Source organism: Ursus maritimus, unplaced genomic scaffold (genome assembly GCF_017311325.1).
Source record: "Ursus maritimus isolate PB19 unplaced genomic scaffold, ASM1731132v1 scaffold_14, whole genome shotgun sequence".
In the NCBI taxonomy this organism is placed as follows: Eukaryota; Metazoa; Chordata; class Mammalia; order Carnivora; family Ursidae; genus Ursus; species Ursus maritimus.
Window position 1 is genome coordinate 53131525 of NW_024423786.1, and position 19292 is coordinate 53150816.

The 19292-nt window shown below is 55.0% G+C and overlaps 1 protein-coding gene across 1 annotated transcript; it reads right to left on the reverse strand.

Annotated features, from left to right (window-relative positions):
• Positions 1 to 263: 263 nt before the first annotated feature.
• Positions 264 to 18973, reverse strand: ACSBG2 (acyl-CoA synthetase bubblegum family member 2). Its single transcript, XM_008711444.2, has 13 exons — positions 18934 to 18973; positions 16231 to 16454; positions 12787 to 12875; positions 12156 to 12276; positions 7290 to 7370; positions 7025 to 7174; positions 6735 to 6911; positions 4803 to 4984; positions 4468 to 4701; positions 1797 to 2014; positions 1399 to 1538; positions 735 to 981; positions 264 to 355 (listed from the first exon to the last, which is right to left on the reverse strand). Exons 1-13 carry the CDS (start codon positions 18971 to 18973, stop codon positions 264 to 266), a joined length of 1995 nt encoding a protein of 664 aa, XP_008709666.2.
• Positions 18974 to 19292: the final 319 nt, after the last annotated feature.

Consider the following 19292-nt stretch of genomic DNA (forward strand, 5'->3'; position numbering starts at 1 on the left):
GGAGGGGGGGCGCAGGACCACCCTGGTAAGAACCACTGCTTTAGTGAAACCAACTTTATTATCTTTTACCTTTAAATGTAAAACACAACCCCAGAGGGGGCATCTTAGTTAAAACCTGTCCCCGCTTGGCATTTGGCACTCGGAGCAGCTTCCCTCCTTCTAGAAGGCAGCTCCTCGATGGTCCGGATCGTCCGAGAGGGGGACGGAGGGAGGGGGACGGCAGGCCGGGGATGAAGCAGGAAGCCCCAGGCCTTTGCTGTCTGCTAGTATTCCTCCTCGTCCTCCTCATAAAGGCTCTCAATTTCAGCTTGGTAGATCCTGGCCACCATGGCCCTCTTCAGTTTGGTGGTTGCCCCTGTAACAGAATCACGTGCAAGGCGAGCCCCCCCCCCCCACCCCTGCAGGAGGCTCCCTCACAACAGGATGAGGTGTTAGCGGGCCAGATCTGTCCTGGGGGTGCGGCGGGGGGGTGGGTGGCGCTGGGGTCGGAACAGTAGGCGGCTCGGATGGAGGAGCCCGAGGAGGAGAGGGCCGGTAGGCCCATCCCAAAGTGCCCTGAGAATTTCCCCCCATGAAGGAGCGCCTTCACCCCTGCCAGATTCCTTGGAGGGGCCGGTGAGAATCGCAGACGCCAGGGATCCCAGCCCGGGAGATGGTGGCGTGTTAAGGAGCACGCCAGGGGCTTGGGCATGAGCCCCGCACCAGGAGCCCTCCCCGGGCGCCCGCCCGCTCACCCAGCTCCCCTCCAGCTATGGAGAAGTCCGTCCTGAGAATGGCCCACTTGACGATCTTGGCGCTGCTCGAGGCGACCTCTGCGTTGGCAGCGTCGATGCCCTGGCTGATGAACTCCAAGACCACTGGGTCTCCGTCGTACACGATGTCCGACAGCCTGGTGGCCTGGCTCCTGAGCTGCCGGCAGAAAGCGACTGCCTCGCTGGTCAGTGCGTTCCGGGGCTCCCCTGTGTCCGTGTTGATCTGACACTGTCATTCGGGGGCAATGGGTCAGGCGGCCCCCAGCTGCCCCGAGGCCCACAGCAGCCCCCCAGCCCAGCTCCCCAGGCAGGAGCTCACCCTCGTGGGTCACCTGTCACTCTCTTCTCCACCCTGGGAGGGCCGGGTCCCCATCCCCATGGCGCAAATGAGAAAATAGGCTCGGCTTGGGGAGACTTGCCCCACACGTCCCCACTTCCTAGGTCCAGCTGCCATTTCCCTGGAAACAGGCCAGGAGCTTCTCCTCCATGGGGCCTGGTCAGCATACCCCAGGCTTGGCACCGAGTGACTGACGCGTGGCCTCGCCTCTCCCAGTCTCAGTTTCCCCATCTCGAAGCCGGGACAGCAGCCTCCGTCCAGCCAACAGCCCGGATTACCATGAGGCTCAAAAACACAGCCGCGAGGTACCTTCAGCGTGAGCAGGGCACACAGGTATGGCGCGTCCTGGCCCACGAGCACAACGTAGCGCACGATGGGGATGTACCTCTTCACCCGCTCCTCGATGGGGTTCGGGTTGATCTTCTCGCCTGAGCTGAGGGTGATGATATCTGCATGCGGAGAGGGGGCAGGGCTGTGCTCCTGAAAAGCCGCATCAAGTCAGCTCTCCTGGAGCCCATGGCCACCCCCTGATGTTCAGAAACGACAGAGATGGAGCCCCGGTGTGCAAAGGGTGACCCTTCTTCCAAGCTGGACCTTAGTCCTCCCTCATCATTGTGCTGTGTGCAACCCGCACCACTGTCCACGGCGGCCCTGTGGGGCCCGGCCAGAGGCAGTCTCAGAGCACCTTGTAGCCTTGTCTTGCTCACCTCTGGTGTTGCCCACGACGTAGAGGAATTCATCAGGGTCCATAAAGCCCAGGTCCCCCGTGTGCAACCAGCCACGGGCATCGATCTTCGCCTGGGTATTCTCCTCATCATCGAGATACCCCATGAAGACGTTACGGCCCCAAATGTAGATGTCCCCAATGCCCTCCTCATCTTCCTTCTGTGTCTTGGTGTGGGTGCTGGGGAGGGACTTCCCACAGCTGGGGACAGCGGGCAGGGAAGGGGTATTATAGACACACCAGACAGAGACTCCCACTGGCACAGGGGCACCCCCGCTCACTGCTCATTTCCCCCAGGCTCCCAGCTGTTCAGATGCTAGGCCTTTCCCGCCTGGCTGGCTTCTAGAGTACTGCAGATCCAAAGCAGGGGGCAGGGGGAGAGGGAGACAGGCTGTGGCCCCCCAGGGAGGGAAGGCTTGGCCCTCCCTGACATGGAACCAAGCTGGCAGGGCATGTGGACGCTCCACACCCAGCCCAATGAAAGAAAGGGAAACTGAGAGGCTCCGCGGAGCCCCCCTGCTCTGATTTCACGGCTGCCAACCCCACTTCCTCGAGCTGCTTCTGACACCACCAGCAGGCAGGGATCACTCAACACGCCAAGTGGCTCCCCAGAAAGCAAGGCAGCTCCAAACACCGCCGCCCGATCCAATGGCTCCAGCCATGTAACCCGTCCTTCCTTCAGCCTCCGTGCCTGTCCCTGTTTCTGCCCTGCCTCTCCGGGTTTGGGGGTCCAGGAGACCCTTTGTGACTAGCTCTTCATCCTGTCTCTGCTGAAGCTTGCTTCCGCCTCCCCGAAGGCAAGGTGCTGTAAGGATGGTGCCGCGGACCCTGTCCTTGAGCAAACGCTGCTCGGGCCCCTCTGAGCTCTCTTCTCTAGCCCTTGGCCTTGCTCTCTGAGACCTGCAGGCTCCGAGCCAAACCGCGTCACCCCCTCCCGCACGGAGAGACTTGAGGAAACCTTAGCATCTCCGAGCACTCAGGCCACGTCCCCAGGACGGCTCCCTCCCCCTTACATCCCTGCCCGAGAAAGCTCCCAGAGGGCCCCCTAAGCCCCCTTCAGAGGAGCTACTTTAAGAAGCTTGCAGATAAGTCCTTGCTCTGCCCTTCGAGGTGCAAATCTACCACCCAGACCTTCTCCTGTCTTTGAAATGCAAACATTCAGCCTCCCCCCCCCCCCGCCTGTGGGAGGCCCAGGACCCCACCGCAGAGGGCAGCTTGCTCTGATCTAAGCCTCCTGCCACAAACACACCAGAAGTGGATTTCTCTCCAGAGAAGCAAGTGCCTGTCGACAGACCCAGATGGGTTCAGTTAGTGAACCCCCCTCCTACTTTTTGTGACGGCCCCTTCCCAGGCACCACCTCCCCGACCCCACAGACCCCTCTAAGACATCCAGTCCCTTGGCCCAAATTGAAGTGGAGGTCAGTTCACACAGGACCCTTCTCGTCACAGTAGTAGTGAATACAATCTGTCCCTGTCGCTTTAAAGAGTGTCTGGTGTGATCTTTGAAAATGGTCACCTGTCCAGAGGTGAGCCCCAGGTTAGGGAGATTGAGGGCGGGGGAGAAAGCCAGCACACCAAAAGGACCGTGACTCATTCAAGTCCCCTGTGTTGTCCTGGTTTTTCAACACAGGCTGAGTCGTCCAGGAAATGTGCAGGGGGCCCTGAACTGAATCAGTGGTGGTAGTAGCCAGCCTCCAAGATGGCTTTGCCCACCCGGAATCCACATCCCAGTGTAGCCCGCTCCCACCCTGGAGAGGGCTGGTGGGCCTGATTCCATCAGGCATGGCAGAAATAATAAAAGTGCCACTTCTGGGTTAGGTCATAATAGGGTTGCCAGATCAAATGTAAGATGCCTGGTTATATCTGAATTACAAATTTTTGTGTAAGTATAAGTATATCCCAGATATTACAGGGGATATATTTATACTTAAAAAAAAAACGAAGTTGTTTGTGGAAAAATCAAACGTTCCTGGGTGTCCTATATTTTTATTTGCTGAATCTGGCCTAGACCTAAAGGAGATTGTGGCTCCTGCCTTGCCCTCTCTGGGGTCTCTTGTATGGGGGAAGCCTACTGCCATGGCAGGGGACCCCCAAGCAGCCCTGTAGAGAGGTTGGCAGAGCAAAGAAGCAAAGCCACCCACTGAAAGCAGCAAGGAACGGAGGCCTCCCGCCCGCAGCTGTGCGAGGAAGCCGGCCTCCTAGCGGCTCCTCTGGCCCCGGTTGAGCCTTCAGATGAGGCTGCCCCAGCCAACAGCTTGGCTGCGGGCCTGTGAGGGACTCGGAGCCAGGACCACACAGCTCCCCAGTTCCCGACCCACAGAGACCACGAAATCATGTTTGTGGTACTAAACTGCTACATTTGAGGGTAACCTTTACACAGCAATGAATGTGTTCCCTCCCAAGGGGCCAGGGTGTCAAAAATGGTTGGCCATTGGTAAAAAGAATGGTTTGCAAATTAGGAAACAAATCGGAAGGGCTTCAGGTCATCGCACTCATGGGCTCACTTGCTTTCACTCATTGGCCTTCGGATATGTGTCCCGCAGTGGGGAAGGACTGCGTAGGGGGACCGTGTGCACCTGGTCAGGGTCAGCTCTGGCCATCCCCCCACCCCCACCCCCGCCCAGTCCTCTCTCCGTCCCTCCACCAGGACCCACCTCAGCAGCCGGAAGTCCTGCTGCCTGGAGAGCGTGTGGATGCCCGTGCTCTCGGACAGGCCGTAGAGCTCGAAGATGGGCATGTTGAGGCTGAGGAAGTAATCCAGGGTGGCTCTGGAGAGCCCCAGGCCCAAGTTGAAGTACTGCCGGCAGTGATGGAGGCCCAGGAACCTCCGGGCCTGGTTGAAGGTCAGCCTCTTGGCCAGGCCAAAGCACAGCGGGGCATGGGTCTGCCTGGAGGAGCCGACGCAGGAGAACAGAGTTGGGCCTCAGGACTCCACGCCGGCCGGGCAGCCCCCCACCCCCTCTGGGGCAGCCCTGAGACCCAGCCTCACCTCAACATGCGCTTTCTGTTTGTCTTGAGTCCCAGCCACATGGCCCACTGGTCGATCCTCCTCCGGAATGGGGTTGACGAGAGCTGGCTGGTCTTCAGGTTGTCCAGCAACCTGTCCCAAACCCATGGGACGCCGTGGAACAGGGTGGGCTTCACCTCCCGCAGCGTGTCTATCAGGGAGCCCTGCACCACACGGCACGGTGGGCTCCCCGCCAACCCCGCCCCAGCCCTCAGCCCCCCTGCCCGACTGTGGGGCTGGGTGTGTGAAGCCCTTTCCTGCGGCCATGGCTGGGAGCCGTGTCGTGAGTGAGGCAGGGAGCGCCGAAGGGGATGGGCCAGGACCATCTGCTCCCACCCGCCCTGATCAGCGGGACACGCAGGACCCGTGTCCTTCCCCACATGGCTCAACACACTGTTGGCTGTTTCTGTGGTCCCGTCCACCCTCGCCCAGAACCCTGAGCCGGGCCAAGGGTGGATAGAGAAGGGACGGGAAGGTGCAGAGACAGAGAGAGACAGAGATAGAGACAGAGACACACAGAGAATGACAGACACACATGCCGAGATTAAGAGATGGAGGGAGAGAGAGACAAGATGAGACAGACAGGGAGGGATGGGGGGTAGAGCATAGGAGGAAATGGGGATGGGGAGGGACAAACTCTGGTTTTGTCACTATTTTCACATCTTCTCGGTTACCAAGAGAGATTCCCCAGCGACCACAAGCGCCACATGAACAATGAATGCTGGAGAGTAAAACCGGGACTAAGCCGAGCAAAGTCCAAGGTGCCCACCTGCACAAAGGCCCCCCCCCCAAAGCGGAGCCGGGTTTCACATGATTAAAAGGCCTTTAAAGAGCTCTAAGAAGAAGAAGATCTTGTGACATGTGGAAATATGAAATCGAAGCTTTCGTGTTCATAACGTTTCCCATTTTTTCAACGAGAAATCTGCAGAAGTTTGTTCTCTCCCTAAGTACCTACGTGATTCGCCTCAGTTGCGCCCCTGGGCCCGGGGACCCTGAATCACTCACTGCCTGGCCCTTTGCGGGACAAGTGTGCGGGCCCCTTGGCTGAGGGAGTCCTAAGGATGCCGGCAACGATGTCTGGGTCCTTTGCTTTCCCTACTTCCTGTCCTGATGGGAAGTGTGTGATTCTCTACCCTCCGAGAGTCAACACAACTGTGACTGAGGTTGCAGGATCTCTGTTGGTGACCTCAGGTGCCTTTTTTTATTACAGTAAAATCCACATAACACCATCTTGACCATTTTAAGCGCACAGCTCCCTGGCATGAAGCACACTCTCCCCGTCCTGCAGCCACCCCCACCCTTTGTCTCTAGAACGTTCCATCTCCCCACACGGAGACGCCGTCCCCAGGAAGCACGGACTCCCCACCCCCTGCCCCAGCCCTGGTTCCCACCAGCTCCTCTCTGTGTGGACGGAACTCCTCTGGGGACCTCCTGGGAGTGGGGTCCTGCGGGATGTGTCCTTCTGGGTCTGGCTGCTCTCGCTGAGCACAGTGTCCTCAAGGGTCCGTCCACGTCGTGGCTCCCTTCCTTTTTAAGGCTGAATCATATGCCATTGGATGGGTGGACCTCATTTATTTATCCATTTATCTATTGACGGGCACTTGGGCTGTTTCCCCTCACGTGCTCTTTTAGTGGCCTAATGAAGCTTCCTGTACTGGTGGTTTTTGCCCCGTGGTAGGAGCTTCCCATTCCCCAGGACACTAGCTCGTGTCTGCTTCAGCCCCTTCACTTCCAGATGGGGAAACTGAGGCCCAGAGAGGAGAAAGACCAAAGTTGCACAGCTGGTTGGGGGCGGGGGCAGGGAGGGGACTCCAGTTCTGGGTCGAGCACCCCACGCAGGGTGACCCCTACCCCGCCAGCCTCCCCAGCCTCGCCTGCACCCACCACGGCGGAGGGCGGGGGAGCTCCGCTCACCCTCAGAGCGTCCGGCTGGGCGAAGTAGAGGGCTCCGGCGACAGAGATGGAGACCCACATGTCGAAGAGCTGGGCCCCCATGTAGCTGAGGGGGAGGTAGCTCACCAGGATCTCCTGCTCCTCCGGGGGGCACCTGTAGGACAGCCTCTGGGCCGTGGCCACTGTGGTCCAGGTGATCTGCAAGCACCTTAGCCGTCACCTGTAGGCCATTCTGTTCTCAACCCCCGGGAGCTCACCTTCGTCCAGGCGAGATCCGGAGCCCCAGCTCCCCCTCTGGAGGGGACACTCACGTTGTCGTGGCTGAGCATCATGGCCTTCGGGGGGCCGGTGACCGACAGGCTATAGACCAGGGCACAGCACTGGTTGGGCTTTTGGGAGTCGATGACCCGGTCCAGCGTGTCTTCCGAGATGCCGTCAGCCAGGTCCAGGAACCCTCTCCACTGCAGACAGGCGGTGGGGGGTGGGGTGGTGGTGGTTGGGGGAAGGGGACCCTTGAGCCTGAGACCTCAACCCCTGTGCCACAGCCCCGACCCTGCCCTCCCGGTGAGGACGTACGGAATACAGGTTCTGCAGCCGGGTCCGGATCTCCTCCTTGTACTGGACGATGGCCTTGAGGTGCTTCAAGGAGCCCTGGATCTGCCAGATAGCATGGGCTCAGCAAGCGCGGGGCACGAGTGCTGGCCACAGCTGAGCCCCCAGCCCGTCTCCCCAGCGCTCCCCCCACGGGTAGCAAGGACACTCCCCAGTTCTCTTTGCATTGTAGCGAAATACACATGAATTTACCATTTTACCCATTTCCAAGTGGACAATTGAGCGGTATTTAGTACACTCAGGTGATGCGACCGTCACCTCTACCTAGTTCCAGAACATTCCATCTCCCCAAAGGAAACCCAGTGCCCGTTAGCAGTGACTCCACTCCTCCAACCTCCAGTCCCCCAGAAACCACTAATCAATCCACTCTGTCTCTACAGATCGGCCTATTCCGGATATTTCGTATAGATGGGATCCTACACTCTGTGGTCTTGTGTGTCCGGTTTCTCTCACCGAGCGTCACGTTTCCAAGGTCCATCCACGTGGGGGTGCGCGTTGGCGCTTAGGGCCGAGGAACGGTCTGGTGTGGGGATGGGCCACAATTGATCCGTTCGTTGGCTGGTGGGCCGCTGGGCTGTTCCTGTGTCTGGGCTGCCGTGAGAGTTTATGTTCGAATTTTTGTTTGCACACCTGTTTTCCATTCTTTTGGGGAGACATCTAGGCGTGGGCTCACTGGATCGTGGGGTTGGCTTTCTGAAGAGCCGCCCCATCTTCCATTGCCCAGCTGTGCACGAGGGCTCCAGGAGCTCCACATCCCCACCACCACTTGTCACCTGCATTTCTGATCATCGCTGTCTCCGTGGGTGTGACGTGGCCTTCCGTGGCGGCTTCCTTCTGCCCTTCCTGGATGACTTTAGACGTTGAGCATCTTCCCATGGGCTTACTGGCCATTCGTGTTTCTTCTCTGGAGACATGTTCAAGTCCTTCGCCCATCTTTGAACTGGGTTTTCGTTGGTGGTGTGTTTTGTTTTTGACGTTGAGGGCTCCTGGACCCATTTTGAAGGCAGACTGCGCTGGTTTCCTGTGGCTGCTGGGACACGCTAAGGTAGCGAGCATTGAGCGGCTCGGTCCGGTCTCTGCTTAGAGTCTCGTAATCCCAAAATCAACGTGTGGAAAGGCTAGGTCCCTTCTGGAGGCTCCACGGCAGGACTGTTCATTTGGGAACTGGTTCGTTCGGGTTGTGGGCAGAATTCAGTCCCCTGCAGTTGTAGGACTGAGGTCTGTCTGTCTCCTTGCTGGCTGTCCGCTGAGGGCCCTTCCCAGCTTGTAGAGCTCACCATATTCCCTGGCTCATGGTCCCTTCCTCTATTTTCAGAGCTAGAAACAGGGGGGTTGAGTTCCTCTCATGCTTTGAATCTCTCTGCTCTCCCTTCTCTTTCCTGTCTCCAGCCAGAGAAAATTCTGTGCTTTGAAGGGCTCATGTGATTATAGGGGACCCACCCAGATAATCCAGGATCATCTCCCAGCTAAAGGGCCTTAATCTTAATCCCATCAGCGAAATCCCGTTTGCCACCCGAGGTGCTAGGATCACAGGTTCCAGGGATTAGGGCGGGACCTCTTTGGCGTTCTGCGGATCACACTAAGCCCAAGGGATTTCCTGAGAGAGAGGGGACTCAGAAATGGGGCCAGACCTTGAGTCTGAGCAGCTTGGAAAGAGGAAGTTGCTGCCACCTGAGATCGGAAACACGAGGGAAGAGCAGGCTTTGGGTGGGGGAAGGTGGAGCCGGGTCTGGACAGGCCGCGTCTGAGATTCCTCTTTGGTATCCCACGGTGATTACCGGGAAAGCTGGAGATACAAATGTGGGAAATGTCCACACACAGCTATCACCCGGGGGAAAAGATACAGAGCATGGAGAGCAGGGGTCTGCTGTCCCAGGCCTGACTCTGTGGTTAAGGTTCAAACAAGAGAAGAGGAACAAGAAGGAACCACCAAGGAGGAGAGCGGGGCAGTGAAAGTTTCCTTCTTTACATCAGCCCCACCCCATCAGGGGCTCACCTTCCAGGTGGAGGATGACGCAGGCCACATACCTGGTCGCCTGCACAGACCCTGTCTTGGGTTTATTTATTTATTTATTTAATAAGCGTGAAAACATTTAATTGTGATTAAAAAATACTTAGCAAAGTTTACCACCGTAACCATTTTTAAGCATACACTTTGTAGTGTTAAGTGTATTTGCGTTACTGGGAAACAGATCTCCAGAACGTTCCATCTCCCCACACAGAGACTGTCCCCAGGAAGCATGGACTCCCCACCCCCTGCCCCTGCCCTGGCTCCCACTAGCTCCTCTCTGTCTGTGTGGATGGGACTCCTCTGGGGACCTCCTGGGAGTGGGGTCCTGCGGGATGTGTCCTTCTGGGTCTGGCTGCTCTCGCTGAGCACCGCGTCCTCAGGGTCCGTCCACGTCATGGCGGGTGTCAGGGTCCCTTCCGTTCCAGCGCATGGATGGACGGACCATATTTTGTTTATTCACTCATCCACCTATCAACAGACATTTGGGTTATTTCCACATTTTGACTCTTGTGCATACTGCTGCTGTGAACTTGAGGGTGCCAATGTATCTTCAAGATCTTTCCTTCACTTCTCTCGGGTACGTATCTGGAAGTGGGATTGCTGCGAACTGTGAAGTTTTGAGGAATCGCCATGCTGCGTTCCATAGTGGCTGCACCGGTTTTGGTTCTCACCGACACAGGCCTGGGTTTACTGACAAATAATTTATATGGAGTACAAGTCACCCTTTTCAGGTCTACAGTTCATGAGTCTTTTTTTTTTTTTTTAAGATTCATTAATTTATTTTGAGAGAGAGAGAGAGCGCGCGCACGAGCAGGGGGAGGGGCAGAGGGAGAGAGGGACAGAATCTCAGACAGACTCCACCCTGAGCGTGGAGCCCATCTCGGGGCTCGATCTCACGATCCTGAGATCATGACCTGAGCCGGAATCAAGAGCCAGACACTTAACCGACTGAGTCCCCAGGCGCCCGCAGTCCCATGAGTCTTGAGAAACTTATCGCAGTGTGACTGCCATCTTCATCAAGGTCTAGAATATTTCCATCGCCCTGTAAAGTTTCCTCAGGCCCTTTGTGGTCAGTTTCCTCCTTTCGACCTGGCAACCACTGCTCTGGATTTCTGTCCCATAGCTTTGCCTTTGCTGGGGCTTCACATATATGAATCCACACGGTGGGTAGCCTTCCCTCGAGGGTCCCCCGTTCAGCACATTTCAACGCAGCCACGTGATCACGAACGGCAAGAGCCCAGTTGTTGCTATTGTTCGGTGGTTCATCCCAATTATAGAAGAACAACTGGATCTTGGTTACTGGATGTTTGGCCAGTTTGGGACAATCATGCCTAGAATGGCCGAGGACACTGATGTGCAGTGTAGACGCATGTTCTCACTTCTCTTGGGTAAATACTCCGAGTGGAAGTTCGGGATCATTGGGTAGGGGTTTGTTTCACTTGCGGTGAAACTGTCAGGCCGTTTTCCAAGGTGGCTGTACCATCTTGCATTTCTGCCAGGAGTGCAGGAGTGTTCCAGCCACTCGGCGTCCTCGTCAACACTTGGTATTGTCCGTTTTAAACATCTGAGTCATCCTAGTGGGTGTTTCGTGGTGGCCCTGTCTTTGCCTACATGCCTCTGTCCACTTGTCATGGGTCCTCGTAGGGTCCACATTTCACAGGGTTCAGCTCAGGCTGCAGGACGGGCAGGGGCTGGCACAGAAGTTGCTGCTGTAGGACCATTACTGGTTCCTTATAGTGGAGGGTTATAGGTGGCATATAGGAGGGAGAAGAAGACCCGGAGTGTGGGGTGGCCGAACATGAGTGGGCATTACCCTGATTTCCACTTCCTCTGGGTGCCCCACAGGCCCATGGATCTCTCCCCATTCCCTCCTTGGAACGAAGATCAAATAGGAATGACCAACCCATCGATGATCCTATTGACAATAGTGTTAACATTGAACACTGACCATGCTAAGCTCTGTCCTAACCCATTTCAGGTTTACTTAGTTCATCCTCGGAACCAAACCCATTAGGTAGGTCCTATTACCACCGCCATTTTACAGGTGAGGAACCTGAGGCACCGGAAGGGCAAACACCTCGCCCCAGGGCCCAGAGTTAGTGAAGGTGGCCTCGGAGCCACGGAGCCCACACCCAGAACCACCTCACTTGGGTCAGCCCTGGACCCAAGGAGACTCAGGATCTGTTGCGCAGTTCCATTAGGATGAAACGTCCAGAACAGGCAAATCCACAGAGACGGAAAGTGGGTTGGTGGCTGCCAGGGACCGGGGCCAGGGAAATGAAGCATCCCCACTAATGGGCACAGGGTTTCCTTCTCAGGTGATGGAACGTTCTGGAACCAGACAGAGGTCATCGTTGCACAACACCGTGTGAACACTCGGTGCCACTGAACGGTACACTAAAAAGGGTTAAGGCGGTAAATTGCATATTGTGTGTATTTTACCGTGATAATGGTTTTGAAAAGTGGGAAGAGAGGATCTGTTTGCAGTGGGTACATCTAAGTCCCAGTTTGGGGTGTGTTGGGGGTCAGCCCCTGAGCCAGCGTTGGACGGGCTCTGACTTCCTCAGGCTTGAGCACCTGCTGCGGCCAGCAATGAGAGGGCCATTTGGCAGGAACAGCACATCCCTGGCACCTCTTAGAGGCCCCAGACCTGCCCGTGCATGGAATCCACAGTTCCCAGCTTGTGAGTAACAATGGGAGGGTAGGCGCTTCGTTCATTGGTTCCCTTTTCTTTACCAGCCCAAGTCTGTGCCTTTACCTAAGCTGTGCCCTCCACCAGGCATGCCCTCCTGGCTCCCAAAGGCCCTGGAGTCACTGACCTGGATGATTTTCTGCAACTGCCTGTCATTATCCACCACAAAGATGTCCATCTCTGAGCTTTCGGCGATGACCTGGCAGGCTTTTGGGGAGTTGGTGGACAAGATGCCAACAGAGAAGCCTCTGGAAGCAGAACCCAAGAGGTGAGGACCCACTGGTGAATTGCAGGGCTCCCAGGAGGCCGGTTTTACCAAAGGAGAGACAGTCCCTTGGACAGGGCACAGAGTGCGGCCGACATCCCTGGACACAACATGCCTCAGGGACAGCTTGGGCGTGGGCCCTGCCCTCTAGGGGTTCCCCAGTGGTCTGGACAAGTGGGGGAGGGCTCAATGCTGGAGAACCCTGGGGAGAGGGGGAAGGGCTTTTTGAAGGAGGGGTCATGGGAGCTGGGCTTCACAGGATGTGTATGAGTTCGACAGGTAGAGGAGGTCAGGAAGGGTGAGCTGCTTGGTGCTCTGGGCTGAGCCCTTGACGAATGCCATTGAGCACAGACCAAACAGGAGCCTTAGTCTGCTCCCTGAACTGGGGACTCTTCTGTGAGACCCCCTACGGATTCAAGAGGAAGGATGAACCTTTGCCGGACTGGTGGCTTCCTGACCCATGTACCCCAGGGAGATACCAGGTCCCTCTTACCCAGCCATGATAGCACCAATGCTGGCGATGACCCACTCCTCCGAGTTTAACCCCATGATCCCCACGCCGTGGAAGCGCTCCAGGCCCAGCTGGGGAAGGAGGCCCTTGTGAGGCATGGGTGGGCTCACCTGCCACTTGCCCCCACCTGCCCGGGAGCCTCAGGCTGAGAACCTTGGGCTCTCTTTTCTCTGTTGACCATTTGTGCTTCTGTTTGCTAATAAAATAGCCTTCCTCCCATTATAAGCTACCACATATTCATCTAGAGCAGCGGTTCTCAGCAGGGGTGATTCTGCCTTCCCAGGTGACGTTGAGCAACATCGGGAGACATTTTTGGGGAAGGGAATGGTGCTGACATCGAGTGGGTGGGCACCAGAGAGGCCGAGAAACACCCTCTCACGTACAGGACAGACCCCTCCGCAAAGCATAATCCAGCCCCAAGTGTTGATAGTACTGAGACTAAAAAGCCCTGAGATAATATAAACAAAATGCCCTCCACCCCTGACATGTTTATGAATAAATATTTGACAAAATCAGGGCAGTACTATGCCTGTATTATCATAATATGCCATTGTTCATAAAACCATATGTCCTGACTATTCTCCCTTCTCTATGGCATTAAACACAACACCTCTATGATAGTGTGTAATACAGAGATGTCCCAGTTTAGGGGCACCTGGGTAGCTTGGTTGGTTAAGCGTCTGCCTTCGGCTCAGGTCATGATCTCGGGGTCCTGGGATGGAGTCCCCACCTCAGGTTCCCTGCTCAGTGGGGAGTCTGTTTCTCTCTCTCCCTCTGCCCCATAATTTAGTGACCCCCCCTTTATTGGTTAGTACTTAGGTAAGATCCTTTTTCCCCTCCACTTTTGTTAGATAAAATGTTGGGAGAACATCTGCATAGCTCAAGCTATGTTTACCCACATGATTATTTGTGCTGGCGTCCAGATTGACTTAAAAATTAAAAACGGTGCACTATTCACCCAACCTGGCAAAACCAGGGGATGCCTGGTCCCCAGGGAGGCCTTTCCCCTCTAGACTCTCGGGTACAACTGCGCACTCCTGGTGTCCTTGTCTGAACAGGGCATCACAAACTCAACGTGGTCCCAACAGAATTGCTGATGTTACCCACTCCCCTCTGCCGACCCCGCCTTCCGCAATCTCAGTCAGAGGAACAGCAGTTCCTTCAAGTTGCCGAGGACAGAAATCTTGATTATCCTCAGCACCTTTCATTCTCGCAGACACCCAGTTCACCAAGAAATGATGTTGGCTTTGCCTCCAGAATCGGACCACTTCTCATCTCCGCCCCTGCTACCACACAGGTCCCAAACATCATCATCTCAACCTCAACGGGTCTTTTTCCACCCAGTCTGTTCTCTCTGCAGCAGCCACACAGGGCCTATGAGCACCCAACTCTGGGCACATCCCTCTGCTTACAGCCCTCCATGGCTCCCACCTCGCTACTGGTGAAAGCCCCACAAGGCCCAGCAAGACCTGTCCCTGTTACTCACTGCCCTCACCACCTCCCCCTCTCCCCCTCACTCACTCTGCTGTAGCCACATGGGCCTCTTTGCTGTTCAGCCAACATGCCAGGCACCATCTTGCCCCAGGGCCTTTGCACATTTGTTTCCACTGCCTGCAACACTTATCCTCAAGCATTCACTTAGATCCCCCCTCCCCAGTTGTTTAAGTCTTCGTTGAAATGCCACTTTCAGAGAGGCTCTCACTGGCCACCATAGGGTAAGATTTCAACCCCACCCCAGCTCATCTACCTCTTTCTCTTCTTCAGTTTTCTCTGGATCACTGTCTATTTCCTGCATCCTCTTTTGTTACATTGACTGGACAAGTCCCTAGATGTCTCTTATCCCCTTTTCTAATCTGATAAACGGGCATTTCTTCATTGAAGACATACCCAAGGGGCTAGATTCTGGGGGCCTGCAATGAATGAGGCAGTCTGGCCCCTGGCCTTCAGGAACTGACCAACCAAACAAATAAAATTATACAACCATGTTACCATGTGGCTATGAGAGGGGGGCAAAACATTTTCAAAGGGGCTATGATAGAGAATGTTGGGGGTGATGAGTCTGGGGACCCAGGGTGATCAGGGATGACCTCACTCAAAAGATGAGACATGGGAGGGGCACCTGGGTGGCTTAGTCGGTTGAGTGTCTGACTTGTGGTTTTGGCTCAGGTCATGATCTCAGGGTTGTGAGATCAAGACCAGTGTCAGGCTCTGGGTTCAGTGGGGAGTTTGCTTGAGATTCTCTCTCTCTCTCTGCCCCTCCCCCCAAATAAATAAATAAATCTTAAAAAAAAAAGATGAGACGTTGGGGAAGAGATACATTAACAATAACTACCATAAGAATATAGTTAATGCTGATGTAATGCTCAGTTTGAGTCAGGGGCTGTTTAATAAACTCCCTGAATTCTTACTTTTTTAAAATATTGTATTTATTTCTTTATTTGAGAGAGAGAGAGCAAGAGCACAAGCAGGGGTAGCAGCAGAAGGAGAGAGAGAAGCAGACTCCCTGCTGAGCAGGGAGCCAGATGTGGGGCTCGATCCCAGGAGCCAGGGATCATGATCTGAACGAAGGCAGATGCTTCACTGACCGAGCCACCCAGGCACCCCAACTCCCTGAATTCTTATAGCAAACCCTTGCGCTAGGTGTTTTTATATTTTATTTTATATGTTTGTACATAAAATGCTAATAGAACACGTTTTATACTAAGTTTAATAAAGCATAAAATGGTTATGTCCATATATAACGTATATATTTTTAATATCATACATATATAAAAAATAGATATAAAAATCCCCATTTTACAAATGGGGACACTGAGGCACGGCGAGGCTGAGTAATTAAAAAAAAATGTTAGTTTGAAGCACAGCTGACACCAAGTGGTCCATTAGCTTCGTGGGTACAACACGGTGATTCCACAAATCTATACATCATGCTATTCCCACAAGTGTAGCCTAACTGATTTTTTTTTTTAAGATTTTATTTATTTATTCGACAGAGACAGAGACAGCCAGCGAGAGAAGGAACACAAGCAGGGAGAGTGGGAGAGGAAGAAGCAGGCTCATAGCGGAGGAGCCTGATGTGGGGCTCGATCCCACAATGCCAGGATCACGCCCTGAGCCGAAGGCAGACGCCTAACAGCTGTGCCACCCAGGTGCCCCAACCTAACTGATTTTTTAACAAAAAAGTCACAGGCATCTAAGTACACCGCATGGCGAGTGAGGTTAAGTGAGGTGAGCAAGAATGCGCAGGTAAGGGTGGAGCTAGAGGAAAGGACACGTGCACAGGCCGGCCTGGCAAGAGAAGCACAGAAGAAAACGGGGAGGGGGGGGCAGTGTCGGGGAGTGGCACGCAGGCGCGGTGGCGCCGGCGCAGCAGTGCGCAAGCGCAGAGGGGCGGGAGGCACGCAGGCGCAGGAGAGCACGTGGTACCTTGAGGAAGGCCTTGGCGGCGCGCCGGCACTCCTCGTAGTACTCGATGTAGGTGAGCAGGTGCCAGCCGTTCCTGTGCTTGGAGCCGAGCGCGATGTAGTTGGCGTACTTGATGGCCGTGTTCATGACCAAGTCATGCACGGTGAAGGGCGCCTGGCTGGTGAAGGCGTCCTCCCGCCGCAGGTGCACCTCACCGTCGCGCTTTGACGTCCAGTACGGGTTGCCTGTGGGCAGGCGGGGCTCAGGAGCAGTGAGACCGCAGGTGGGTGAAAGAGGGGCAGGGCTGTGGCCCTCATGGCGGCAGGGGTGGGCAGAGAACGTGGGGGAGGGTGGGGGAAAAGAGGCATGGCGGACAGAGGAAGGAGGTCACCGCCGCCAAGGGAGAAAGATGGAAGGGGGTAGAGAGACGCAGAAGAGGGCGCCGGGCCGGGTGGACAGACAGAGGCGCTGCCCCAGAGGGTGGAGTTCAGCAGCAGCAGCCCCACCAGCAAGCAGACAGCTCAGTCACGGGCCCACTGCCTCTCCTGTGGACTTCCCGAGGACCAGGCGCCTCTGACAACTGTGTCCACCTTCGCCACCTCCCTTCCCGGGCCACCCGGCCAGCCTCCCCCACCACGCTGACCCGACCTCAGAGATCTCCAGGCTGGCTCACCCACCCTTAACCAACCCTGACTGGCTTCTCTGAGGCCCAAAGAGCCCCCTACCTTTGGCTTTAATTTCTTGTCGGTGATCTCTCTCTGTTGAACTCAGTGTCTTGAGTGAGGACATGGTGTGCTGTGTCTTCAGCCTCTCTTCTTACTGTCTGGGGAGCATCTGGCCTCCTGGGACTGAATACACAGTTGCAGTCCAGTGGGGAGGGCTGAGAGTGTCCAGCTGTGTGGAGGCACAGGGGGTCCCACCTACTCATGCGGGTGGTCAGGGAAGGCTGCTGTGAACAGTGGGTAGGAGTTGATCAGGCAAAAAAGGGAGGGAAAAACATCTGAGGAAGGAGAGTAATATGATGAAGGCCATCGGGGCTGGAGTATAAGGAAGAGTGGGGGAAAAGTAGGAAATGAAGCAAGATAGGTGGTGAGGGTGGGATCAGCATCGGGTCTTGCTGTCTGTGTTAGTAAAAAATTGCTTTCTGGTAACTTCTGTGTCCATACCCCACCCAGTGTGCATACTGGTTGACCCCTGGTGGGAACTGAAATATCTCCGCTCCCAGCCCCTGCCTTCCACCCACGACGCATTTTCACCCTTCTCTGTTGTCAGGGAGGCTGTGCCCACTTCTGTCTCCCACTTCTTTTTATCAGCTTTGGTCACGCCCCTGCTCTAGCCACAGGGGGACAGAAGTCTCTAGACTGGACATCCAGAATGTTCCTGTGGCCAGCCTTTGTGACCTCACTGTGGATTCCGTAGCCTGGAGCCATGATGGTCACAGAGGCCCGTCTTAGGGGACAAGGGTATGCCCCCACAGCCAGTGGTTCCCAAGGTGGCAGCTCCCAGGGAGGAACTGGTAGCAAAGTCTTGGGTTTAAGGCTGGCAGCTGCAGGGATTCCATAGTCCCTGCCCAGTGTTGTTAGCTTTGGGTGACAAAGTTCACAGGGGGACCAGAAAGGGAGTTGTGGCATAGAGAAGGTACTGTGGAAGGCACGACGTCACGGAGGCCAGGGAAGCTGAGAGTGTCAAAGAGCCAGTTAAGGTCGGCAGAACCTGAGGCTCCCAAAAGGTCGAGAAGGACTTTGAGTCGCTGTGCCTGGGGGGTTGTGAATTCATGTGTCCATTAGGCACAGTCTGGAGCTAGGATAGTCTCCCAGATAGACACACAGCTGCATTTTCACATATTGTGTTGGATGCTGTTGAAGTTGATAAACCAAAAAGTCATTTAAAGGCCTCTCTGGTTCCTCAAAAAATCAAACACAAAGTTACCATATGACCCAGCAATCCCATTTCTGGGAATATACCCAAGAGAATGGAAAGCAGGGATTAGAAGAGATTTTTGCTCATGTTCCCAGCAGCACAATTCACAGTAGTTAAAAGGAACCCACTGTCCATTGATGGATGAAGGATAAACACAGTGTGGTCCCTCCATACAATGGGCTATGATTCAGCCTTAAAAAAGGAAAGCCATGCTGACACCTGCTACAGCATGGGTGAACCTCAAGGACATTGTGCTCAGTGACATAAGCCGGACACAAAAGGACAAATACTGCCTGATGCCACTCGTGGGAGGTACTTAAAGTAGTCAGCCTCGGAAAGACAGAAAGTAGATTGGTGGTTGCTGGGGTGGTTGTCGAGGTTCCAAGTCTTGATTGATTTGGAAGTGAGTCATGTGAGGGGGAGAGCCGGGTGGTTTCTGGGGCCAGCAGTGGGAGCCTCAGCTTCCTCCTTTGGCCAGTGGTCTCCTGAATCAGCAGCTTCTCGAGCATGCGCAGTCTCCCTGAGCACAGCGCGGGCAGCGCGAGTCCGCTGTCAGCCGCTGCAGAGACGGAGACTTCTCTAGCTGGGAGCCAGGAGTTGTTCCTGAGTGTGCCCTTCCAGCCCTAGGAGCAACCCTCCCCACCTCCCCGCTTTTCGGAGCTATCATTGACAAACCACAAAATTGACCCACTGCAACAGTCCAGTACAGTGATTTTTAATAAAAGTCATACAGTTGTGAAGCCATCCCCATAATCATCCTGAAAAGTTCCCCGGAGACTGTGTGAGACTGACCCAGCTCCTCACCCCAGCCTTGGGCGACTACTGCTCTGCTCTCTGTCGCCATCGTTTGGCCTTACTAAGAAGTGTCATGTAAATGGAGAAATACAACGTGTAGTCTTTTGTGTCTGGCTCCTTCCACGTAGCGTAAATTCATCTGCACGTCTCAGATGTTCACGAGTTTTATGGTTGGGTCGTGTTCCGTTGTTTGGAGGGTACTGTGTTTTTGTGTATTGATTCATCGGTTGGTGGACATTTGAATTTTCTCCTAGCATCTGGTGATTATGAATAATGCTGCTATGAACATTCGTGTACAAGTTTTTGTGTCATTTCTCTTTGGTGTACACCTAGGAGCTGAATTGCTGGGTCATACAGTAACCCCATGT